The 19,702-nt window shown below is 42.7% G+C and overlaps 1 protein-coding gene across 1 annotated transcript in view; it reads left to right on the forward strand.

The window, feature by feature from the left end:
• The window catches only part of far1 (fatty acyl CoA reductase 1), a 39,156-nt gene that overhangs the window by 11,478 nt on the left and 7,976 nt on the right, over positions 1-19,702 (forward strand). The window contains exons 2-10 of the mRNA XM_083655096.1: positions 1,902-2,029; positions 5,697-5,813; positions 6,306-6,481; positions 7,302-7,481; positions 13,455-13,632; positions 15,365-15,409; positions 15,561-15,688; positions 15,841-15,908; positions 16,976-17,147. Coding sequence (XP_083511222.1) covers positions 1,958-2,029; positions 5,697-5,813; positions 6,306-6,481; positions 7,302-7,481; positions 13,455-13,632; positions 15,365-15,409; positions 15,561-15,688; positions 15,841-15,908; positions 16,976-17,147 — 1,136 coding nt within the window. The 5' untranslated portion in view covers positions 1,902-1,957. The remainder of the gene's footprint in view (positions 1-1,901; positions 2,030-5,696; positions 5,814-6,305; positions 6,482-7,301; positions 7,482-13,454; positions 13,633-15,364; positions 15,410-15,560; positions 15,689-15,840; positions 15,909-16,975; positions 17,148-19,702) is intronic.

Consider the following 19,702-nt stretch of genomic DNA (forward strand, 5'->3'; position numbering starts at 1 on the left):
CATTAGCTTGACTCCCTGCTCTGACTATATGCAAAGCTGAATAACCGGTTCAACCGTAACTCTGGAGTGCCGCCGCTAAAGCCTGAGAGACGCCTGGGCTTTGGTGCAGAGGGCTGCCTGCTAGGATTGATTTTTGTCTCAAATGAATGGCAAATGTGGATATGTACGGTAGCTTTGAAGGCCATCAAACCTAAAATCCTACATGTACAGTGACACTAGGAGTGTATCAAATGAGTATATGATTTGATTGATTGATTGATTTTTATTAAATGTGTCATGCACTTGACAGTGCCCAGCCCTCATGGGCTTACAAGACACACAAATTATACATTATACAGTACAACATACGCCAACGCTGCAGTAATAAAACTAAATCACAGCATAACAACATACACCACATCAGCAAAACAAAATCATTACATCATTTTCTGAACAGAACATTTTGCATAGTATAGTGTAAGTAGTATAGTAGTATAAGAGCAAAATAACTGTATGAGAGGGGACTGAACACCTTTTGGACTGCACAGATGCTCCGTGGAAGCCTTTCAACATGCCTATACTAAAGTGTTGACATGAATGAGCTCACAGCTTCCCTGGCATGCACAGAGGAAGTTTCACTTCTGGAGTTGTTTGAGCAACACCCTGTCTTAGTGATCATGTTTACAGTGAAGCTGAAGAATGTGGCTTCGTCCTGATCATCCTGGCTTTTCTTCAGTAGAACAAAACGTAACTGCATTGCACAGAAACTCAAGGTTATGAATGTAACCCCGGTTTTATAACGAGGATAAAACCAAAGATAAAAGGATCAAACTTGTAGATAAAACACACAATGCTTTTATTCATGACATTTTATCCGTCCTGCACCTGCTCTGCTCACCGAAGTCTGAACATGGTTGAGTATCTTGTGACACGGCAGATATCAGAAGCAGGAATAGGAAGTTGAATAACAGGCTGTGTGTGAGGGGGTTGTCTGCTCAGTTCAATGTGTAATAATAATCTGTAGCCAGAATAACAATTGAGGGTTTAAAGCGAATGTGGCCGACCACATGGTTCCTCAAGTTGAGTATGTCAGCAGTGTTTCTGCTTTTTTCTTGTTTATTTATTTATTTATTTATTTATTTATTTATTTATTTAATGCATGGGTCCCAGCATTGGGTCACCTGTCAAAATGATCAACCGGACCTCTACTGTAGGTCTACTGCAGGTAATACTTTTATTTGAATAGCACAGTGTTCACAACAAGGTAGAGTGCAATCTTTATGGTTGAATACTTATCACTTTGGACATCAAGAGTTGAGCTTCTGTTTGGATAAGTGTTGTAATGTGCTGATAGGAGCTATCAGTTCTTCAATAGCAGAGATAGGAATGTCACCTACTGTACCTCAGTTAATGATTAGAACGGTCATCTTTGTGACGCACCTGACTGTTGCCATCAGCTGCATAGTGTTGGCCTGTTTAAAGGAATAGTTCACACACACAAAAAGATCTAGTCACCCTCGTGCCAGAAGAAACACAGGTCAAGTTCATATCACATAACACAGTGAGTTAGCTGGTGCTGCTCCACGTCAGTTTCCTCAAACAAACTGAAGTGGCCGGGTACTGGTGCTTGGAATTTCAAAAGAAGATTGATAAATTAAAACATCTCATGTAGCATGATCCAAAGTGTTCTGAAGCCATAGTATAATTGATTAAAATTAACAGACCTGTTCACATTCCTCAAATGTTGCATTCTGCACAAGGTGTTACCTCCTGTAAACGGCAAGCTTGACTTCATTAACAGTTAATCTTAATTTCGCTCCATTTCAATTTAGTTTGAGCACATGGGGAAAGTCCACCTGCAGCAAGTCTAGAGGTGCAGTTAAAATAATCCCCTCTCTTGTCTCCGTCTTTTGTCTCTGCAGGTTGAGTGGTGTTGTTGAGGAGGGTTCGGGCCCATTCAATAAGGACTGCTGCCGCCATGATGAACATCCCAGAATACTATGAGGGGAAGAATGTGCTGATCACAGGCGTCACAGGCTTCATTGGCAAGGTACAGTAAAGCTGCGTTCACACCGACCTATTAAAGTTTGTCGCTGGCGTCGAGTTTACATACAAAGTCAATGCAAACGAGCGATTGAGCGTATATTCGCCTGGGAGAATAATCGCTGGGCGTCCGAGCGGCAGAGACAGAGCGATGGGGAGAAAATACGCTCGTCGCTCAAGATGAAATATTCCAACTAGAGCGAAAATACGCTGGCATCAGTCGCTCGCTGTTCAATGCTGATTGGCTGCCGTGTGAGAGCGAGTCAAGGATCACTCTGGCTTGGAACAAACCGCTGGTTTATTGTGTGGCAACAAACCGCATTGACAGGCTGACAGCTGACATGAAGTGAAGTCTGTACTACCGGTATGCAGCTCGCATTAGGAGCACGCTGATAGGCTTAGCTTGTAAACAATGACGGTGGCTCGTAGTGGACAAACAGCATGACATTGCGTAACGTTATATCACCCACATGTCCGTCATTTCGTGTGCCTGTTGATGAGCGATTTAAACAGAGCGACAGAGCGATTCCAAAGGGTTGACTTGAGCGACAGAGCGAAAAATAAATATCTCTGTGTGAATGCAGCTTAAGTAGATGTGAGTACGGTAGTTAATTGGATTGATCCAAACTAGGGATGGCTACTGAGCACTGGTATTTAATTTGGTACCGCTTCCTGATTGGTTGGTACCGGGAGTATCGATAAAGTCCTGGACATTCGCTGCTGCTATTTTTTTTATTTTTTTATTTTTTACTGTTCCCTAATTATGACGAAGCGGGGCAACAGGTGTTTGACGTTGCATGTCTACACTCCTCTCCTGTCACTACACTTGCAATCTGGGAACCCAGAGTCTATTATAATATGATGGAAATTGTTTGCACTTTTCATGTCATCCCTTGGATGTTGTCATTCATTATCCAGAATAAAGTACCGTAATTTGTTCATATTTCGGCACGTAAATAGACTCTGGGACAGCTGTACCTTTTTTTTTTTAAGCTTCCTGTACAGCGTGAATTTTCCGCCTGGGACTTCTGCCTCCGCGCAGTGCCGCTATGTTGCTGTACTGGCAAATATAAGAGTTCTGGCCCCCAACGCTAGTGAATATATAAGAATTTTGACGTTAAGCATTTAAAATAAAAGTGACGCAAGCGTTTTTAAAAGGCACCGCTGCACGGAAATGAAAATCCCGGGCGGAAGATCTGTGCTGTACAGGAAGTCTAAAAAAAAGGGTGTGAAAGATAAAGTGAGCGACTGCCCTGTGATCATTGAAACTCCGCCTCTTGTTGCAACAAACGTCACGGTGCTTTGCTGAACCCGACTTGTTTTCTGACCAACTCTGAATAATACAGAACAGCGACGGTGTTAACTTTAGCTGTAATGTTAGCTTTCAGCAGTTACATCCAGATCCAGCCATCGGTTCAGCAGATAAGTTGGTCCACATAACTTAACTGAGTCCATCGCGCTGGTTTGTTTGATAATCCTTCGAAAATGGGTGTGATTTATCCACTCTCGATGAAGAAAACGTTTTGTAAATGAAAATACACCTCGGTAAAGAGATTTAATGCAGCCAACTTTGTCTTAGTGTCGAGTTTCTAGTCGATGACGTGTGCAATGCATTCTGGGTGTTGTAGTATGATTCCCCCTTAAGAGTGATAAGGGGAAAACTATAGCCGGTTTCTCTGGTCAAAGGACTCCAATTTCAAAAGTAATTGCATATTTCTACTACATAGGTGAACTAGGTTTAATAAATCATCATATTCACAGCGGTGAAATAGGCCTTCTCAGGAGTTTAACTTGTAATAAGTAATAACAAAATAACTGTTGAATCTTTTCACATCTTTTCTTGGCATGTCTAGGGGAAGGCACATAATTCCTATTTCATTCAGACTATTGCAAGTGCGCTGGTTTTGCACTGTTGGACCTAAATGCATCACTATAATGTTGCCTTATTGAAGAATATGGCATTCACTAGGGATGCACCGATCCACATTTTTTCACCCCCGATCCGATACCTGAATTTGGATATCTGCCGATACCGATATTATGCCGATACCAATATCTTTCTTGAATATACAGTAGGGGTGTCACAATATATCGTCCCACGAAATTTCGCGATAGTAAAACGTCACGATATGTATCGTTGAGATGAAATCTCATATTGTGATTTTTTTTTTTTTTTTTTTTTTTTTTTTTTTTTTTTTTTTTTTCAAAAGTATACAAAGAAACGTCTTTGTTTGTTGAAGTTCAATGTGTGGAAAGTAGTTCAGTTGAACAAGTCTCTGAAGAGACACATGAGAAGTTATACAGGAGAGAAACCATTCAATTGAGTTTCTGGCAAAACTGTTTACTTGACAGGAAAAACTGAAGATGCATAAAAATAGACTAAGAAAAGTCTTGTTGTTTGAGTTTGAAGAAAAACTGAAGATGCATAATGAGAATTTATACTGCTGAGAAACCTTTTAGTTCAAAGTAAATCTAAGTGACGGTGTAACTCATTCTATTTCAAGATAAGCCTTATCTCCAATCTCATGTTTTTTCTAGTTGTTATTGTAATAACAATTTCCCACAACAGCATGTTTTGTATTTGTGCATTTCAAATAAAATACTACTTTTCCAGTCATATATTGTCATTATTCAAGTTTAAAAAAATATTGTTAAAATCGTATCGTATCGTATCGTTATCGTGAACCCAGTATCGTGATACGTATCGTATCGTGAACTGAGTGTATCGTGACACCCCTAATATACAGTATAGGCAAAGATTTGGCCAATTAAAGATTTTTTTTTAAATATACCTTGCAAAAAGCAGACAAAATTAAGAAAATATACAAGGCAAAGAAGGATACTATTATACATGGGCAAATTACGGCCCCCTGTGCAGCCCGCGCTGGAATTGCAAAAAAAAAAATCCGATCCGATCCGTGAATTAGTGCCAATATCGGCTCCCGATATCGGATCGGCCCCATCCCTAGCATTCACATAAAATGATTACCGTAGCTTGAAGCCTCTGCAAACACAGAGCAGTCCAGCAATTTCATGCATTTGCAACTATGCTAAACTGGGTAATGGGTATTATGTTGAGGCATGTTAATGAACTAGCTAGTATAATGATGTGCTTGCTTCAAGTTCATCAATATTAACGGGAGGGATTTCTGAGTTTAACAGCAGGTACATGAGATTTTTCCATTGTGTGCAAAGTTGATAAATGTAGGAGGTTTTACATGTTATAGCCTACTCACTGTACAGCCTTTTTTCCATCAAACGGTACACAGCAACCATTGTTTGGTAACTGGCTGCTGCACAAATGTGAGTCCTATGCATTTGAGCCTGTCTGTTCAGATGCTGTGGAGGAAGAGTCATTCTGCTCTTGGACAAATAGGCGAGGTTATAGGTGCAAACAAATGACAATCAGACTCAGAAAGACTTTAATGATCCCTGGGGGGAAATTGGACAGGTTACAGTAGCTCGCACTCAGAACACACATAGCATAAAATAAAACGGTAGTAAAAGGCGATAAAGTAAGTAGAGTAAAGTATAATATAAAGTATAATAAGTAGGATGTACATGTAAGCTCTTTGGTCAAGTCCCATTGCCTTAGTTTTGATCATCCAAAAGCGTTCAGCGATGAACGTGGGACATTGCAAGCCTTAATGAGTATCTTCACTCATGTGTCCCAGGTGCTGATGGAGAAGCTGCTGAGGTCCTGCCCGGGAGTCAAAGGCATCTACGTGATGGTCAGGCCCAAGGCTGGCCACAGCCCCCAGGCTCGCGTGGCTGACGTCGTCAACAGCAAGGTGAGGAGCGCAAGGAGAGCTGGGGAGGGAGCTTGGATGGAGGTAGAGGCAGAGGTGTGGGGGTGTGATGTGAAGAGGCGCCTGCCTGGTTGGCGCTGCGTGCCACATACATTTCTTGGGGAGCATCAGGAAGAATGATTGAGGTGGAGGAAGGAAGTAGAGAGGTGTGCATGATGATGGTAGGAGGAAAGGATGAGGCTAAGAAGGGAGTGAATTATAGGAAGACGAGGCAGAAACTAACTATGAAAGGAGGGGAAGGATGGCTAGTAAGTGACAGAAAAGGAAATAACAAGCATAGAAAATAGAGAAGGAATGCATGGATTCCAGCAACACTATGGAAAAAGTTGACTTCAACCCTTTGCTGACCCAAAGACATGAATAATGCTCCCTAATAATGAATTTATTAACTGTAACTCTGACATCGTTTGGACCTTGTTTGGGTCTTTGTCAAGACCCTTTAACCCAACTGACTTCTTTTTGTTTCATGTCCAGTTGTTTGAAAAACTGCAAGAGGAGCAGCCAGACTTTGCAGAGAAGATCATAGCGGTGAGCAGCGACCTCACAGAGCCAGAACTGGGTCTGAGTAAAGAGGACCTGAACATTCTGGCCGAACACGTCAACATCGTCTTCCACTGTGCCGCCAGCGTCCGCTTCATTGAGCCACTCAAGTAAGTTGCCCTTTTCTTGTCATTGTGTCATTGTGTATGCATTTAATTATAGCAGCCAGGCCAGGAAATAAATTGGATGTGCCGAGCACACTGAAACGCTTCTTCAACTCCATAAGTGCTGATTAAGATTTTCTTTTTTTCCAGTTTTGCCCCTGATGTCACTTCCAAGTTTACTAACTTTGCTGCTGCATTTCAGTTAAATACTCTAAATGACTAGGAGGTGAACACTGCATCTTAGTTATTGTGATGGGTGTATGCTAGAATTTACATTTCACAGCATGATGCCGTTGACAGACTGTGATCAATGTTGTTTGCATTGCAAAACACAAAAATAATTGATACACGTCACTCAATAAATCACTTACTCTGCAGAAAATGGACAAACCTTTTTTTCTCCTCAACTAAAACCGTTGCTTTGAGGAAGTAGTGGTACTTTAACTTGCTGGTTGTTGTAAATCCAGTTACAAAAGACATATTTTTCAATGTCCAGACCAGAGATGTTGGATGGTGTTTGGGAGTCAAAGTCAATCCATATTGAAAGACAGTCCTGTAGGCTGTAGTCTCTATCGATGTACTATAGGGGTGCGTTGGTATATTGGATTGAATTTGGCTGCAATTTCTGATTAATTGATGTGTAAGTGAGTGAGCAAGTTATACATTTGGACATAGTGCCTGATTTTGTTTGCAAAGTAGCACTGATTTGTCAAAAAAAAAAAAAAAGGTATTTTGTCTGGTTAAAGGGTATTACTGGCAGGTAAATGGTTTATTTCATACTGTACACACTGATATGTCAAATGCCACCTCCGATCCCCCCCTCCAGAGATGCAATGCAGCTGAATGTGTTGGCTGCCCAGAAGATGTTGGCTCTGGCCCAGAAGATCAAGCACCTGGAGGTCTACATTCACGTCTCCACAGCGTATGCCAACTGTGACCGGGAGCTCATTGAGGAGGTCATCTATCCTCCCCCTGTGGATTACCGCAAACTCATCGATACTATGGAGTAAGTTGGGCCGTAATGTTTCTAAAGGCAAATGTCTGGTTACTGTGGCGTGTGGTGTTTGCAGAGGCACAGCATTTATAGTAAATGCGATAACAGTGCGTGTCTGCGGAGAGCACAAAATCAGCTGTCAGTTGGCATGAAGAGAATACTTCCCTAGTAACCAAATAACATTAGCAACCAAGTCAAGTCAAGTTTATTTGTATAGCACATTTCATACACGGAGGCAATTCAAAGTGCTTCACATAAAATGGTTGACAGGAAAAGAAAAGAAAAGAAGAGAATAAAATGGACATTTATAAGCATCACAACAAAACTTAAAAAAAAGAGTATAAAAAGTGCATTAAGCAACAGGCGCAGCGGTTGCAGAAAGAGCTAAAAACTTATAGAGGACTCATTGGGTTTGCATAGTAGCTGTCAGCAGTTAAAAGCGACGGTAAACATAAAAGTCTTTAGTCTATTTTTAAAAGTAAGTAAGGTTGGGGCAGATCTGAGGTCTTCAGGCAATTTGTTCCAGCTAGCAGAAGCATAGTGGGTAAATGCAGCCTTCCCATGATTTGATTTGAGACAGAACTTTGTCATGCATTTGGTGTAGTCAAAACAGCAATATCGGGGCTAAATTGTTGAGTGTCTATGGGATCAAATAACAATCATGATCCCATAGGCATCTAGGAATTGAGTGAGGGCCAGCCCACAGTCCCAGACTTTGAAAACCCCCTGGCGTAGCTCAATGAATTGTGGTTAAGAGATTGACTTTTGATAGCTGTGTTTATATAGGTAAATGTGGGGAATGGGGATGGACCAGGGTTTTCCTTTTAGAGTGTGTGTGTTTCTTTTTATGTCACACAATCAGTTATCATTGGCCCTTCTGCTGACTGAAAATAGAATAAAATCCGATGTTTAAAGGAATCTGCTTTCCTTCAGAATGATTGCTAGGTGTGCTAAACGAAGTCATTATGGATTATGGAGATGAATGTATGTAATATGCTAGGCCTGCCAGCTGAGCCATGGCAGTACAGTCAATGGCTGCAGTGCTTACTGGTAGCAGACAGTAATGTTGGAGTGTCTGCCAGCCTCAGCATTTGAGCTAGATTAATAAAGCATTAGAAGCTTGTGGATTGAATATAGCTTAGTAGAGATGATTCTGAGGGATTCTATGTGTAGGAAATTCTAGCCTTTTAGGGAAGATGGATGATGGTGCCATGGCAGATGGGCTTTGATGTAGAGCGCTGCAAGCCCGAGGGTACCCGAACGGGCCCCTTGGGCCTGGCCATTTCGGGCCGGGGGTGGGCGGGGGGGCATTTTTTTAAATCCATAGATGGGGCTTCGGGCTCGGGCTAGGGCTTTTTTCAAAAATGTCTCGCTTAATTTTACACAGCAGGCAGCACATCACAACAGCAGATGCTTTTATTTTGAAAAGTTATTTCAGGAAGTCCTCCAGCTGCCGAGCGCTACGTCAGTAGTTGAGATGGACAAGCTAAAAGCTAGCAGAGGAAGTTTTTGAAATTTCCCAATGCGGCAGGGAAAGCTCCAAAAGATACAATTTGTAACAGCCACAAATGCCTAGATCCTCTGTTTTGGGAACATTATTTGGTTGCAATTACATGTTGGTCCACTGTGTGGCGCTCCTTGTTATTGTATTGGCTTTACAGCAACAACTTATTTTACGTTACTTCCTTCTCAGGCTGCCTCCATGCAAGACGCAAGTCAGACTCTTCTCTGTCACAACTTGGTGTGTGTGAATTAGCGTTACTCTATATCGAGCTTCTACATGTGTGTAGAGAATTAGTGCCGTATAGACCAGGCTTTATATGGTCGACAAGTTACAACGAATAAACAGTCTGTGTACTTGCACAAAGCCTGGTCTCTACGGCACTAATTCTCTACACACATGTAGAAGCTCGATATAGAGTAACACTAATTCACACACACCAAGTTGTCACAGAGAAGAGTCTGACTTGCGTCTTGCATGGAGGCAGACTGAGAAGGAAGTTGTAAGTTGTTGCCGTAAAGCCAATACAATAACAACAGTGGACCAACATGTAATTGCAACCAAATAATGTTCCCAAAACAGAGGATCTAGGCATTTGTGACTGTTACAAATTGTTTTCCTGCAGTGGCTGCAAAATTGCCTCATTGTGGATTTAGCTGGTTGGGCGAAGATTTGTGACGTGAGTACACTTAACGTTATTCAATGCAGCTAAACGGTAAGTCTGCTCTTTTAATTTCGATATGCTTGAGTGACATAATGTTTCAGTTTGTGGGCATTGTTGCTGTTGGCAATTAAATTATCATTTAATTTCTCTCTCTCTCTCGCTCTCTCTGAGAGAGAGAGAGGTATGTCTTATTATTGTGGCAAGTTGGATTTTGATGGCTGCTACGGTAGTCAAGTGTGTGTAAGAGGGGGAGAGGGACAGACGGAGAGAGCTGTCAAGTTTAGAGCCTCTGCAGCATGCACAGCACAGAGAGGGAGAGAGAGATTTGTTGTCATATCGCGGTATTGCCGTCGTGCCTTGGGGCGTGCTGGGGCCAATTAATTTCATAACTCGCCGGGCCGGGCTCGGGCCTGAATGTCACGGGCTGAAATTTCAGGCCCTCGCAGGTGCAGCTCTACTTTGATGATGGGTAGTCTCTCAAAAGCTTCCTTGTGCAGAGATACAGGCCTAGTTGAATGCAGAATTTCGGGTGTCTATGTGTTCAGTGGAGTTGAGGGAAATTAAATGGAAAAGAGTACACATGACCTTGACGTTTAAATACACTGGTCTGACATTTAGTTTGAAAAAGCGTCATAGAAAACCTTGCCTACTAAAAAAAAATGGTAGAAAGAATGAAAAAACCGAGCATGGAAAACAAACTACCGTAAATTCCGGACTATAAGGCGCACCGGTGTATAAGCCGCACCTGCAGAGTTGACTGTTTTTTACATATATAAGCCGCACCGGTCTATAAGCCGCGGGTGTTTTGATGTTTAATTACCATATGTAAGGCTTCGTGCACAGAGGGGATTGTCGGGAAAGAGATGGCTGTTTGGGGAAGCTCCCATTTATTAACATTTCAACAAAACAAAAGTCAGGTCACTAATCCCCAGACAAAATCACACATTGTGAGATGCTTAAAAATCACCATCGGCGGGAGCTTTACTCCAGATGCTGTGCAGCCAAGAACACAAGTGAAATTCGTTCTCTCGTGACCTGTGGTTCTCAACGTGATGGACGATTCACCTTTCTTGTTAACAGTCCTAGTGAGAGGCAGGTCGAACGTCAAAGGCACTTCATCCATATTTATGATCTGCTCCGGTCCGATGGAATATTCCTTGATCTTTCTTTGTGTGAATTCGCCGAAGTTTGTAATTTTCTCCTGGTAGTCGGGAGGGAGTTGCTGACACAGTCGTCCGCGCCCTGACGGACAGTCCCTTTCGTCTCGGGTTTGTGCATGATCCTTTGTTGCTGCTGCTGTTGTTGTTCCTGTCTCGCTACTGTCTCAGACATGGCTTTCAGGCTCAATCGCCGCCATCGTCGTAACACAGCCAGTTCTCCATCTTTTGAAGCATGATGTTAGATTACAACGAGCTAGTTGTGTGGCTTAGCCTTCCAAAATGTTGCTGTTAGTTTTTTAGAATGTAATACATAGAATTGGGAATGTTACATTCAATTTCATTCAGACTGTCTTTCAGGCTCAATCGCTGCCTTTTTCCCCCCGGAGCGAGGGAGGAGGGAGGGTGTTTTACCGTAGTGGCTGAGAGAGAGTAGTGGCACAGTGCTCCAATCAGGTCGCGAGGCACATTTTTTGCAACATCATCCAATCAGGGTCTCGCTCTCATAATGTCTGTCTTGCTCTCGTTCTGCCTCATACCAACATCCATAGATTTTGGAGGTTCCCGAGTGGCCGTTTGCTGGAAAAATCCATAGATAAGCCGCACCGTTATATAAGCCGCAGGGGGCAAAAAAGGCCAAAAAACGGGAAAAAAGCCGCGGCTTATAGTCCGGAATTTACGGTACTCAGAATAATTTTAAGACACAGAATCAAAAATAGTCCCACTCTAGAGTCTAGACCAGGGGTGTAAATGATAAAACCTCAAAAATGTCCAGTTTATTTTAGTGTAAAGAATTACACTACATTTGGATTGTGTGGGGAAACACTGTGTACAGGTTTACATTTACATTGTCCATAACAGACCATTAGACCTAACCTGTCTGACTATTGCTAAGTGTTCCTCTTGCTTCAGTTGTACAACAGCCATTTTATTTTCAGGGTGGTGCGGTGTGCCTAATGTTTGCGAAAGGCTTTGCCGCTTTCTTCAAACTCTTCACTTCTATTGTTTTGTTGGGGCGGTCCACAGTACTGTGTGTAATCAGAAACCTAATAGTTGATTTAGTTTTTTAAGCCTGTGCCATTTCAAGTCAAGTGGCACACAACTCGCACTCATAAACACAATATGAAGTTTAATAACACACACACACTCAAGAACATTTATTGTACTAGCGCAGTGCCCGTTCACCCTCCTCCTTTGGGTCCCCAGCAGCCAGCAACACACCCGCCAAGTGTAGATTGGATGAACGGTTCTCGAGATATGCGAAGGACACACACACACACACACACACACACACACATACACACTCACAGAGAGACACACTCACAACAGTCCTTTCCATAAGCGTTGATTGCCGGCTAAACTGCCGACAAGTCATTTAAGTCCCGCCGGTTACTTTATTATATCGTTTTGATTAACAAGTTGCGATTCTCTGTGTGTGTGTGTGTGTGTACATTAGTGACCCCTAGCCTTCGCTTCAATGATAAAGGTAGATCTCTGTCTGTATCAGTCCTGTCCCCACATGCTCGTGTGTGTGTTTGCGCTCAGCTGAGACCTTGTTTCCTGAGTAGAGCGCGTGCTGGAGAGGCGACTATGCAGTAATACGTTTAAAAGAAATCCACCGAAAGCACTGCATTTACCCTTTCTGGGCTTAATAAATGAACTAATTAATTATTTTAATTTACATTGCGAGCAGCCTAAGTCCCTCCCCCTGCCCCCCTGGTCGGCACAGAGAGAGCATCTCGAGGACGATAGCGGACATGAATGGAGAATTCACTTCCTCATGGGCGAGCCTTTGGCATGCTATGGAGGGAGCTCACGCACGCACGCACAGTACCTGCGCAAATCTGCACCGCTTATTTCAACACCTGGATGTGATATTTCCCGCTGGATACTGGAGTACAGCACCTACCATGGCACCCTTTGACTTTTGGTTTGTTTACATTTATTTCATTGGATTGAAGACACTCCACCCCCACAGATTCGGATTAGTGCTGTAGGTGTTTTGGTGACATCAAATAATCAACAAGTACCGGTAGATGCCCCGTGCACAGCGCTGTCAGCCTTTATTTCCTGGTGCAGGTGATGCCAGGAAAGATCAGATCTAGTTGAAAGAGAGTCACCGCACACAAGAAGGCTGAATTCCTTCACTTTAATTCATCTTATTTAAAAAAAAAAAAAAAGTAAAAAAAGGCATGCGAATGCGTGGCAAAGTGACCGCCTACTTCCTGCTTCAGCACTGTACCAGAGATTTTCATCCGCCATTTATTTTACCATACACATTTCGTAAAATGCTTATAAAAGTCGTTTTACTGGTTCAAACCAAACGCTACAGATATATTTAGAAACAGGAGAGATCGCATAACATTTCACTGGGACCAAAAATGCGGGTTTAAAGAAAATGTTTTTTCAATGTTTTTTTTAGTTTTGGTCTGAGTGAAATGTTCTATGGTCTCTCCCGATTATAGCGTTAGCTGAACCGTTTGGTTCGATGAAGTAAAACTATTTTATAAGCATTTTACGAAATGTCTATGGGAAAATAAATGGCGGATGAAAATCTCTGGTACAGGGCTGAAGCAGGAAGTGACGTTGCACGTTGCCTCTCTGGCTTCCTCAGGTTTGCTCTCAACGTTTTAGAAAAATAAATCCTATCTATGTTTTCCCAGATGGATGGATGACAAGCTGGTGTCTCTGCTGACTCCCAAGCTGATTGGGAAGCATCCAAACACCTACACCTACACCAAGGCTATGGCTGAGTATCTGGTGCAGCAGGAGGCTGGAAACGTCAACGTAGCCATCGTCAGACCCTCCATAGTCGGAGCCAGCTGGAAAGAGCCCTTCCCAGTGAGTGCTTAATGGCCTTAGGCTTATTTTGCTTGTTCGTGAAATGTTTTGTCACCTTAAAGGATAAGGGTGCTTTCTCACTGGCCCCCCGGTATCGTTCCCGGGCACACTTGTCCCCAAATTGACCCCAGTTTCGGAACGTTTGATGAATGTGAATGTTGCATTCTGTTCCGCGCCCGGGCGCCCAACGGGGAACCATGACAGGATCCACTTGAAAAGGTGGTCTGGGGAGCGCTTTGGCGTGCCCGGGGATGAAACACTTGCGAGTGTGAAAGCCAACCATTCTGAACCACATAGACAACACACGGGCGAGGATAAACTCCAGGCATAGTTGATGACGCAAGTGCACTCTGTTCCGTTTCCGAGCATGGAAGAAATGTTGTAATGTGAAAGCTGACCAGCAGGGGAGAGGGTAGTGGGGGCAATCATTCCCGGGTGTGGAACGGAACGAAAGCAATCGTTCCCAGTGAGAAAGCAACCTAAGGCTGGTGTTTTTTAAAGCATTGTTTACAGTCAACAAATCCTATGAAAATAACAAATTCAGCAATGATTTTCTCTTGCCAACATGTCCATGTAGCCGGTGCCCAATGCAGCCATGTCCCAGTAGCCATAGAACTCCATTGTATTAAAATGTTTAAAAACACATCAAGTGCACGGCACGCTCTTGTTGGGGAATTGTTTCAGTTATATAGACACTGCATGAAATAGGCCACGCCCATCACGGGGGAAAAGCTCCATTCATTTCCACACACCAGCGACATTTTCCTTGAATTAAACATCGCTAAAAGCTGTTGTGTGGTGGGCTGCGCAGACAACAATTGTAAAAAATCGCCAGTTGAAGTTTTTTTGTATTCCCGAGGAAAACAAGGAAGCCATTGAGAATTGGCAAGAAGAAAAATGTCGATGTTACTGTCAATGAAGTAAGTTGGAGTGTTCATCTTCCGTATATACGATCTTTTTGTGGAAAACCCGACCATGCATAGGAGAACGCCAGGATTGGACGGGAGTTTGTGTTTTCCCCCGTTTTGGGCGTGGTTTCTGAATGATGACACGCTCTGCAGTGTCTCTATTGCCACATGACCTTGCCAGAGCAGTCAAATCGCCAGGGCTTGCATGTGAGGAACTGAGAATTATTGGGTCTCAAATAAAGAGCCTGGTCTTATACCTGCTCTCTATTTGTAAAGCATATTTGTGATTTGGCGCTACATAAATATTTGATTGATTGATTGACATCAAAGAGCCATGCCGTTGCTGGGTGCAACATATTTCCTCATCGCAATGCAGCGGACCGGCCAACTTTTTCCTAAAACAACTTAATAAGCAACTCAACCAGCTGTAAAGAGATGTTTGCGATGTCAGGAAAGTCATTTCTGATCATTTGATTTAGTAACAGCCTGACTTTTTGTTGGAACAGTTGGCAATTTAAAAAATAAACTGTCTTTGTGAGCTGTATTTTAATGTTTTTAGCTTACATTTGGAGTCAATGACTTGCGTGTTGATGGGAACGTGGGAAGTCGGAAAGTAACGGGAGTAGAGCAATGCATTGGTTTTTTTCTTTTTTTTTTCTTATTATTATTTTCCTTGGATTCGTTGACGGTGAGCAATGCATTAAAAACACAAGCCTTGTTGTGATGATCCAGGTTCCAGAGGACATCATCTGTTTGGTGTCAAATGCTTCATGTCCCCTCAAGGTGTTTAAAGCCGTTCTACTTGACTCTCATTCTTCCTTCAGGGCTGGATTGATAACTTCAATGGACCCAGTGGAATATTCATTGCAGTAAGTATTCTGGGAAAAGTACCCTTTTCGTTCATGTAATTAAAGGCTGTCATCAATATTTGACATGTTTATAGTTGAACTGATGACTTGACCTTGTTTGAAAACATTGTGCATCCGATGATGTTAATGGTCGTTCCGCCGCCCTCTGTAGGCCGGTAAGGGAATCCTGCGTACAATGAGGGCGTCCAACAACGCGTTGGCCGACCTGGTGCCTGTGGACGTGGTCATCAACACCATACTGGCTGCCGCATGGTACTCTGGATCACAGAGGCTCAACAGGTCGGAGACACTCCTAACATTTTAGTGTTGTCAGAGTCGACATAATCAGAAGGGTTGTTTTTATGGGGGTTTTATGGGCAACTCATCGAATTGTTGATTTACTTTTGAGTACATTTCAGTGGATTTACTCTGGGATACTGCTTCTTCAACAGGCCTAAAAACATCCTGGTGTACAACTGCACGACTGGTGGAATCAACCCGTGTCACTGGGGTGAAGTCGGTATGATGTACTTCTTATCTTACCTACACATAGCCTCTGTAGAGGCCCCTAACAATGGAAGCTCAGATTTTTAAACAGCAAATCATGACATATCACGGTTGTCATCTATGCCCAATGTTTGCAGGTTTGGCCTACTACACTACACATACACCCTAGCCTGAGCTTTTGTTTGCCTGTCCCTTGTAGCTCCTGGTTGGGTGCTATTCATTACTGGGAATCCCACCCATTTGTCTTAGACAGTCTTTTTAGTGGATTGACTCCCAAAGCAAGAAGTACCAGTACCAAGGCTGTAATCTGTGTTTAAACCCATCATCAGTCTATAGGTTTTCTCCATTGCAGCATTAGGAACACTAAAGAACATTGATTGAAATGTCTTCAGTTGAAATAAGCAGGTGTGGTTTAGGCTGGTTTTTGACTTGAAAAGTCAGGTTCTGACTTTAAGTCTTGGAAAGTTGAATGTGTCACCAGACTTTAAAGGAGCCTTTTATAACAAGTGTATGAATGTCTTGGAAAACGTCAGAGTACTGTTTGCATAGTGGCCTAGAGAGGGATTGTTGCTTTCCATAGTGACTGACAGGCAATATGATAGAACTCATTTCAGCTGAACACTTGACATCTAAATGTCAAATTATTGTTTGTACACTATTTTACAGTTACTGCTGAGACCAAGTTAGAAACTGGTTTTCTTTTCAAAGTTTTATTATGGAGTAAACCTCAGCTCTGTAAAGCACAATAATTTTTTGTCACAAACATAACCTAAATTTGAAAATTTGGATGACCTGAAAATTTAATTTGCGAGCACTGGAGCAGCAAAAAAATATCAATTGTTTTGGTGTGACTAGAATGCCAGCAATGAAAATAAATCTCCGGTTAACTTGTAGCATTGGTTCTCTGAAGAGTGACCCAACTAATTTCCTGATATTTCTGAATGGTTATGCCAAATTTGGAACATTTCATGAACTGAGTAAAATCTTTTCTTTTGAGTCGGGGAAGAGAACAGTTCAAAATCGAGTTGACCTCTTGAACTGCTTGTTGATGAACTGTTGAACAACCTTTTTTTTTCTTAGAGTACCATGTAGTATCCACATTCAAGAGGAACCCCCTTGAGCAGGCCTTCCGCCGGCCCTATGTAAATCTCACAACCAATCATCTAAGCTATCAGTACTGGAGAACCGTGAGCCACAAAGCTCCGGCCTTCCTCTATGATCTGTTCCTCAGGCTGATGGGACGAGAGCCCAGGTAACGCTGTCATAGCCGACTCGGCCACGCCGCACCTCTTCTGTTTTAACACCAAACGCCACTGCTCTGCTGCTTCCCTTCTGTCACCTCTCTGTGTAGTAGCCTTACGTCACTGTCACGTCTCTGTGTAGTAGCCTTACGTCACTGTCACCTCTCTGTGTAGTAGCCTTATGTCACTGTCACGTCTCTGTGTAGTAGCCTTGTGTTGTGTCACGTCACAGCTGTGATGTGTTGTAATGTGCCATAATGACGCTTCTCTGTGCAGATGATTTGGGAGTTTAAGGATGTATAACCCAACTGTTCCCCGGGACGTACAGGGGATTACAAATGGGTTCTGCAGTCTTAAACCTTGGCTACTTGCTATATCAGTGTTCACGGTTGGGTTTCCAAAATGTCGGCACCAGGGTGGTCATCTCGGTTCAGTTGATAATTGGACATAGATGGACATGGTGTTCAGATGATGTTGGGAACCCAACCCAGATGTCGACCCTGTGAAAAATCTCTGCCAGCTCCTGAATTGAAGGCAATTGGAAGCAGTTCCTTTTGCTTAGACACCATCCAGATTTATCTCTAAGATCTGCAATTTAAACTTTTGGTGCCAATGACAGGCTAGCGGCAGTCGTTACTGGGCCTGCATCTTGCCTATTCACTTACAAGAAGGAACAAAGGCTTCCTGCTTCATCTCGTCCTCTCTTCTGTGTCCTCCTTGTCCTGTGATTTCTATATTTCTCTCCTACAGAGCACCATATAAACGTGTCCTTCAAGACCACCCCCTTAGAGCAGGCCTTCAGAAGGCCCCATTTCAGAGTGTGCTCCACCCTCTTTAATAATCACTACTGGACCACTGTAAGCCACATGCTGTTAGCCCTGCTCTATGACTGCTATCTCAAGCTGACGGGCCACAAGCCCCGGTAAGGTGCCAACTGCCCCCACTCCCTTCCCTGCCAGTCAGCCCCAAACCTCCCCCACATGTTCCCGCAAAACCCATTTTACCCCACTGTCCAACCTCAGGGCGTGATCTTTTGTTCTGCCTGGTGTGTCATGCTGGGGACTGGGAGGTTTGCAGTGTCTTCACTTGACTTCATGGCATCGGCTGGACTTGTTTAACCCTTGAGTTGGGTACCGCAAGAACAATTTCTGGGCGTTTTTTGCTGCAGTCGCTCCCGTCAATATTTTTTAACTGTGGGCTAATGTTTCACTGCATATAAAAGTCCTGCACTGCTATGGAAACAGCACAGCTGTGCAGTATAACAGCTATGTCATAAATAAGGAAGATAAAAAAAACTGTGAAGGTACATTTCTTTGATAATTTATATTACAAACATTTTAAAAGGATGGAATCTATATATACAGCATTTTTCCAAGTGTTGGAATGCTGGAAAAAAGGGGGCTACACATGGCATACATAATGAACTATTTACATTTTTACAATACGTCTACCCCTCTGCTCTCTGTGTGCAGGCGGCCTGCTGCAGTTAGTGAGCTTCACTGAATTCTTGTCATGTGGCTGTTGCTCACAGCTGAATGATCCAGAGCTTTCCAGTTGCGATGCGAAACATAGAATTTAATGTTTTTTACAGGATCTGGTTCGTGCAAACGGTTTATTTTTGGCAGAATTTTTAATGAGACCTGTAGAATAAAGTGATTTGGATTAAATATGGCTGTTTTAAGCTTAAAACAAGCTTCTTTTCCTCACGGAAGCGCTCATCGCCGGTGGGTAGTTCACGGACCGTCCTAACTTTGAACATTCAAATAATTATTTTTTTCTGTTTGTGGCTACTGGCTATGATAAATTGTGTAATTTTGGTGACTTTTTAAGGAAAACCTGTTTTCCGAACCCGTGGACGGGCTTTGGGGCCCCGATAAAGACAGATGATGATGACATGATGACAAGTGTTGGTTTCTGTCTAAGCATGTTTCGGAAATGTTTTCCATTTTTGGGGGAACACCAAATCCACTTTTCTTTTTCTTTTTTTTAAGTGGACTGCATTTTTGCATTGATGCATTTTTGAACCATTTTGAATTTGAGAAGATGGAATACTTTTTATTTTACCCACTTTTTTTTGTAAATAAGCCATGCTGTGAACATCACGTCATTGCCATCATCCTCCACTCCACACACCAATCATGGAAAATCCAGCGGCACCATGGGACTTATGGTATTTGCCCAATTGTGTTCAGTAGGAAACAATTGGTTGCTGTTGAGATATGCCTCTTAATTGGATCCAAATCATTTCAGTTTTATGTCCTACTACTGAATACAACCATGTGCATGTAAAGTGTCAAAACAGTACAGTTTTGGAATTGTTTCTGCACATATTTACAAACACGTGACCTTTTTCACCTCTTATGAATTTCCAGGTCCAAATTTGCAGGTCAAAGCAATGTTTAGCCACACAATTTCTAAATTCCACACAGTATTTTGGTCTCTGAATTGAATATGGCTTTCAGCCATCTCTTAGATTCTAGAGGTGTGATTTGATCCTAATTGGGTTTGTCGCCTACTGTAATTAACATTTATTTCTGTCTCTGTCTCTATGTGCTGATAACCATGC

Source organism: Poromitra crassiceps, assembly GCF_964638095.1.
Source record: "Poromitra crassiceps genome assembly, chromosome: 18".
Taxonomy (NCBI): domain Eukaryota; kingdom Metazoa; phylum Chordata; class Actinopteri; order Beryciformes; family Melamphaidae; genus Poromitra; species Poromitra crassiceps.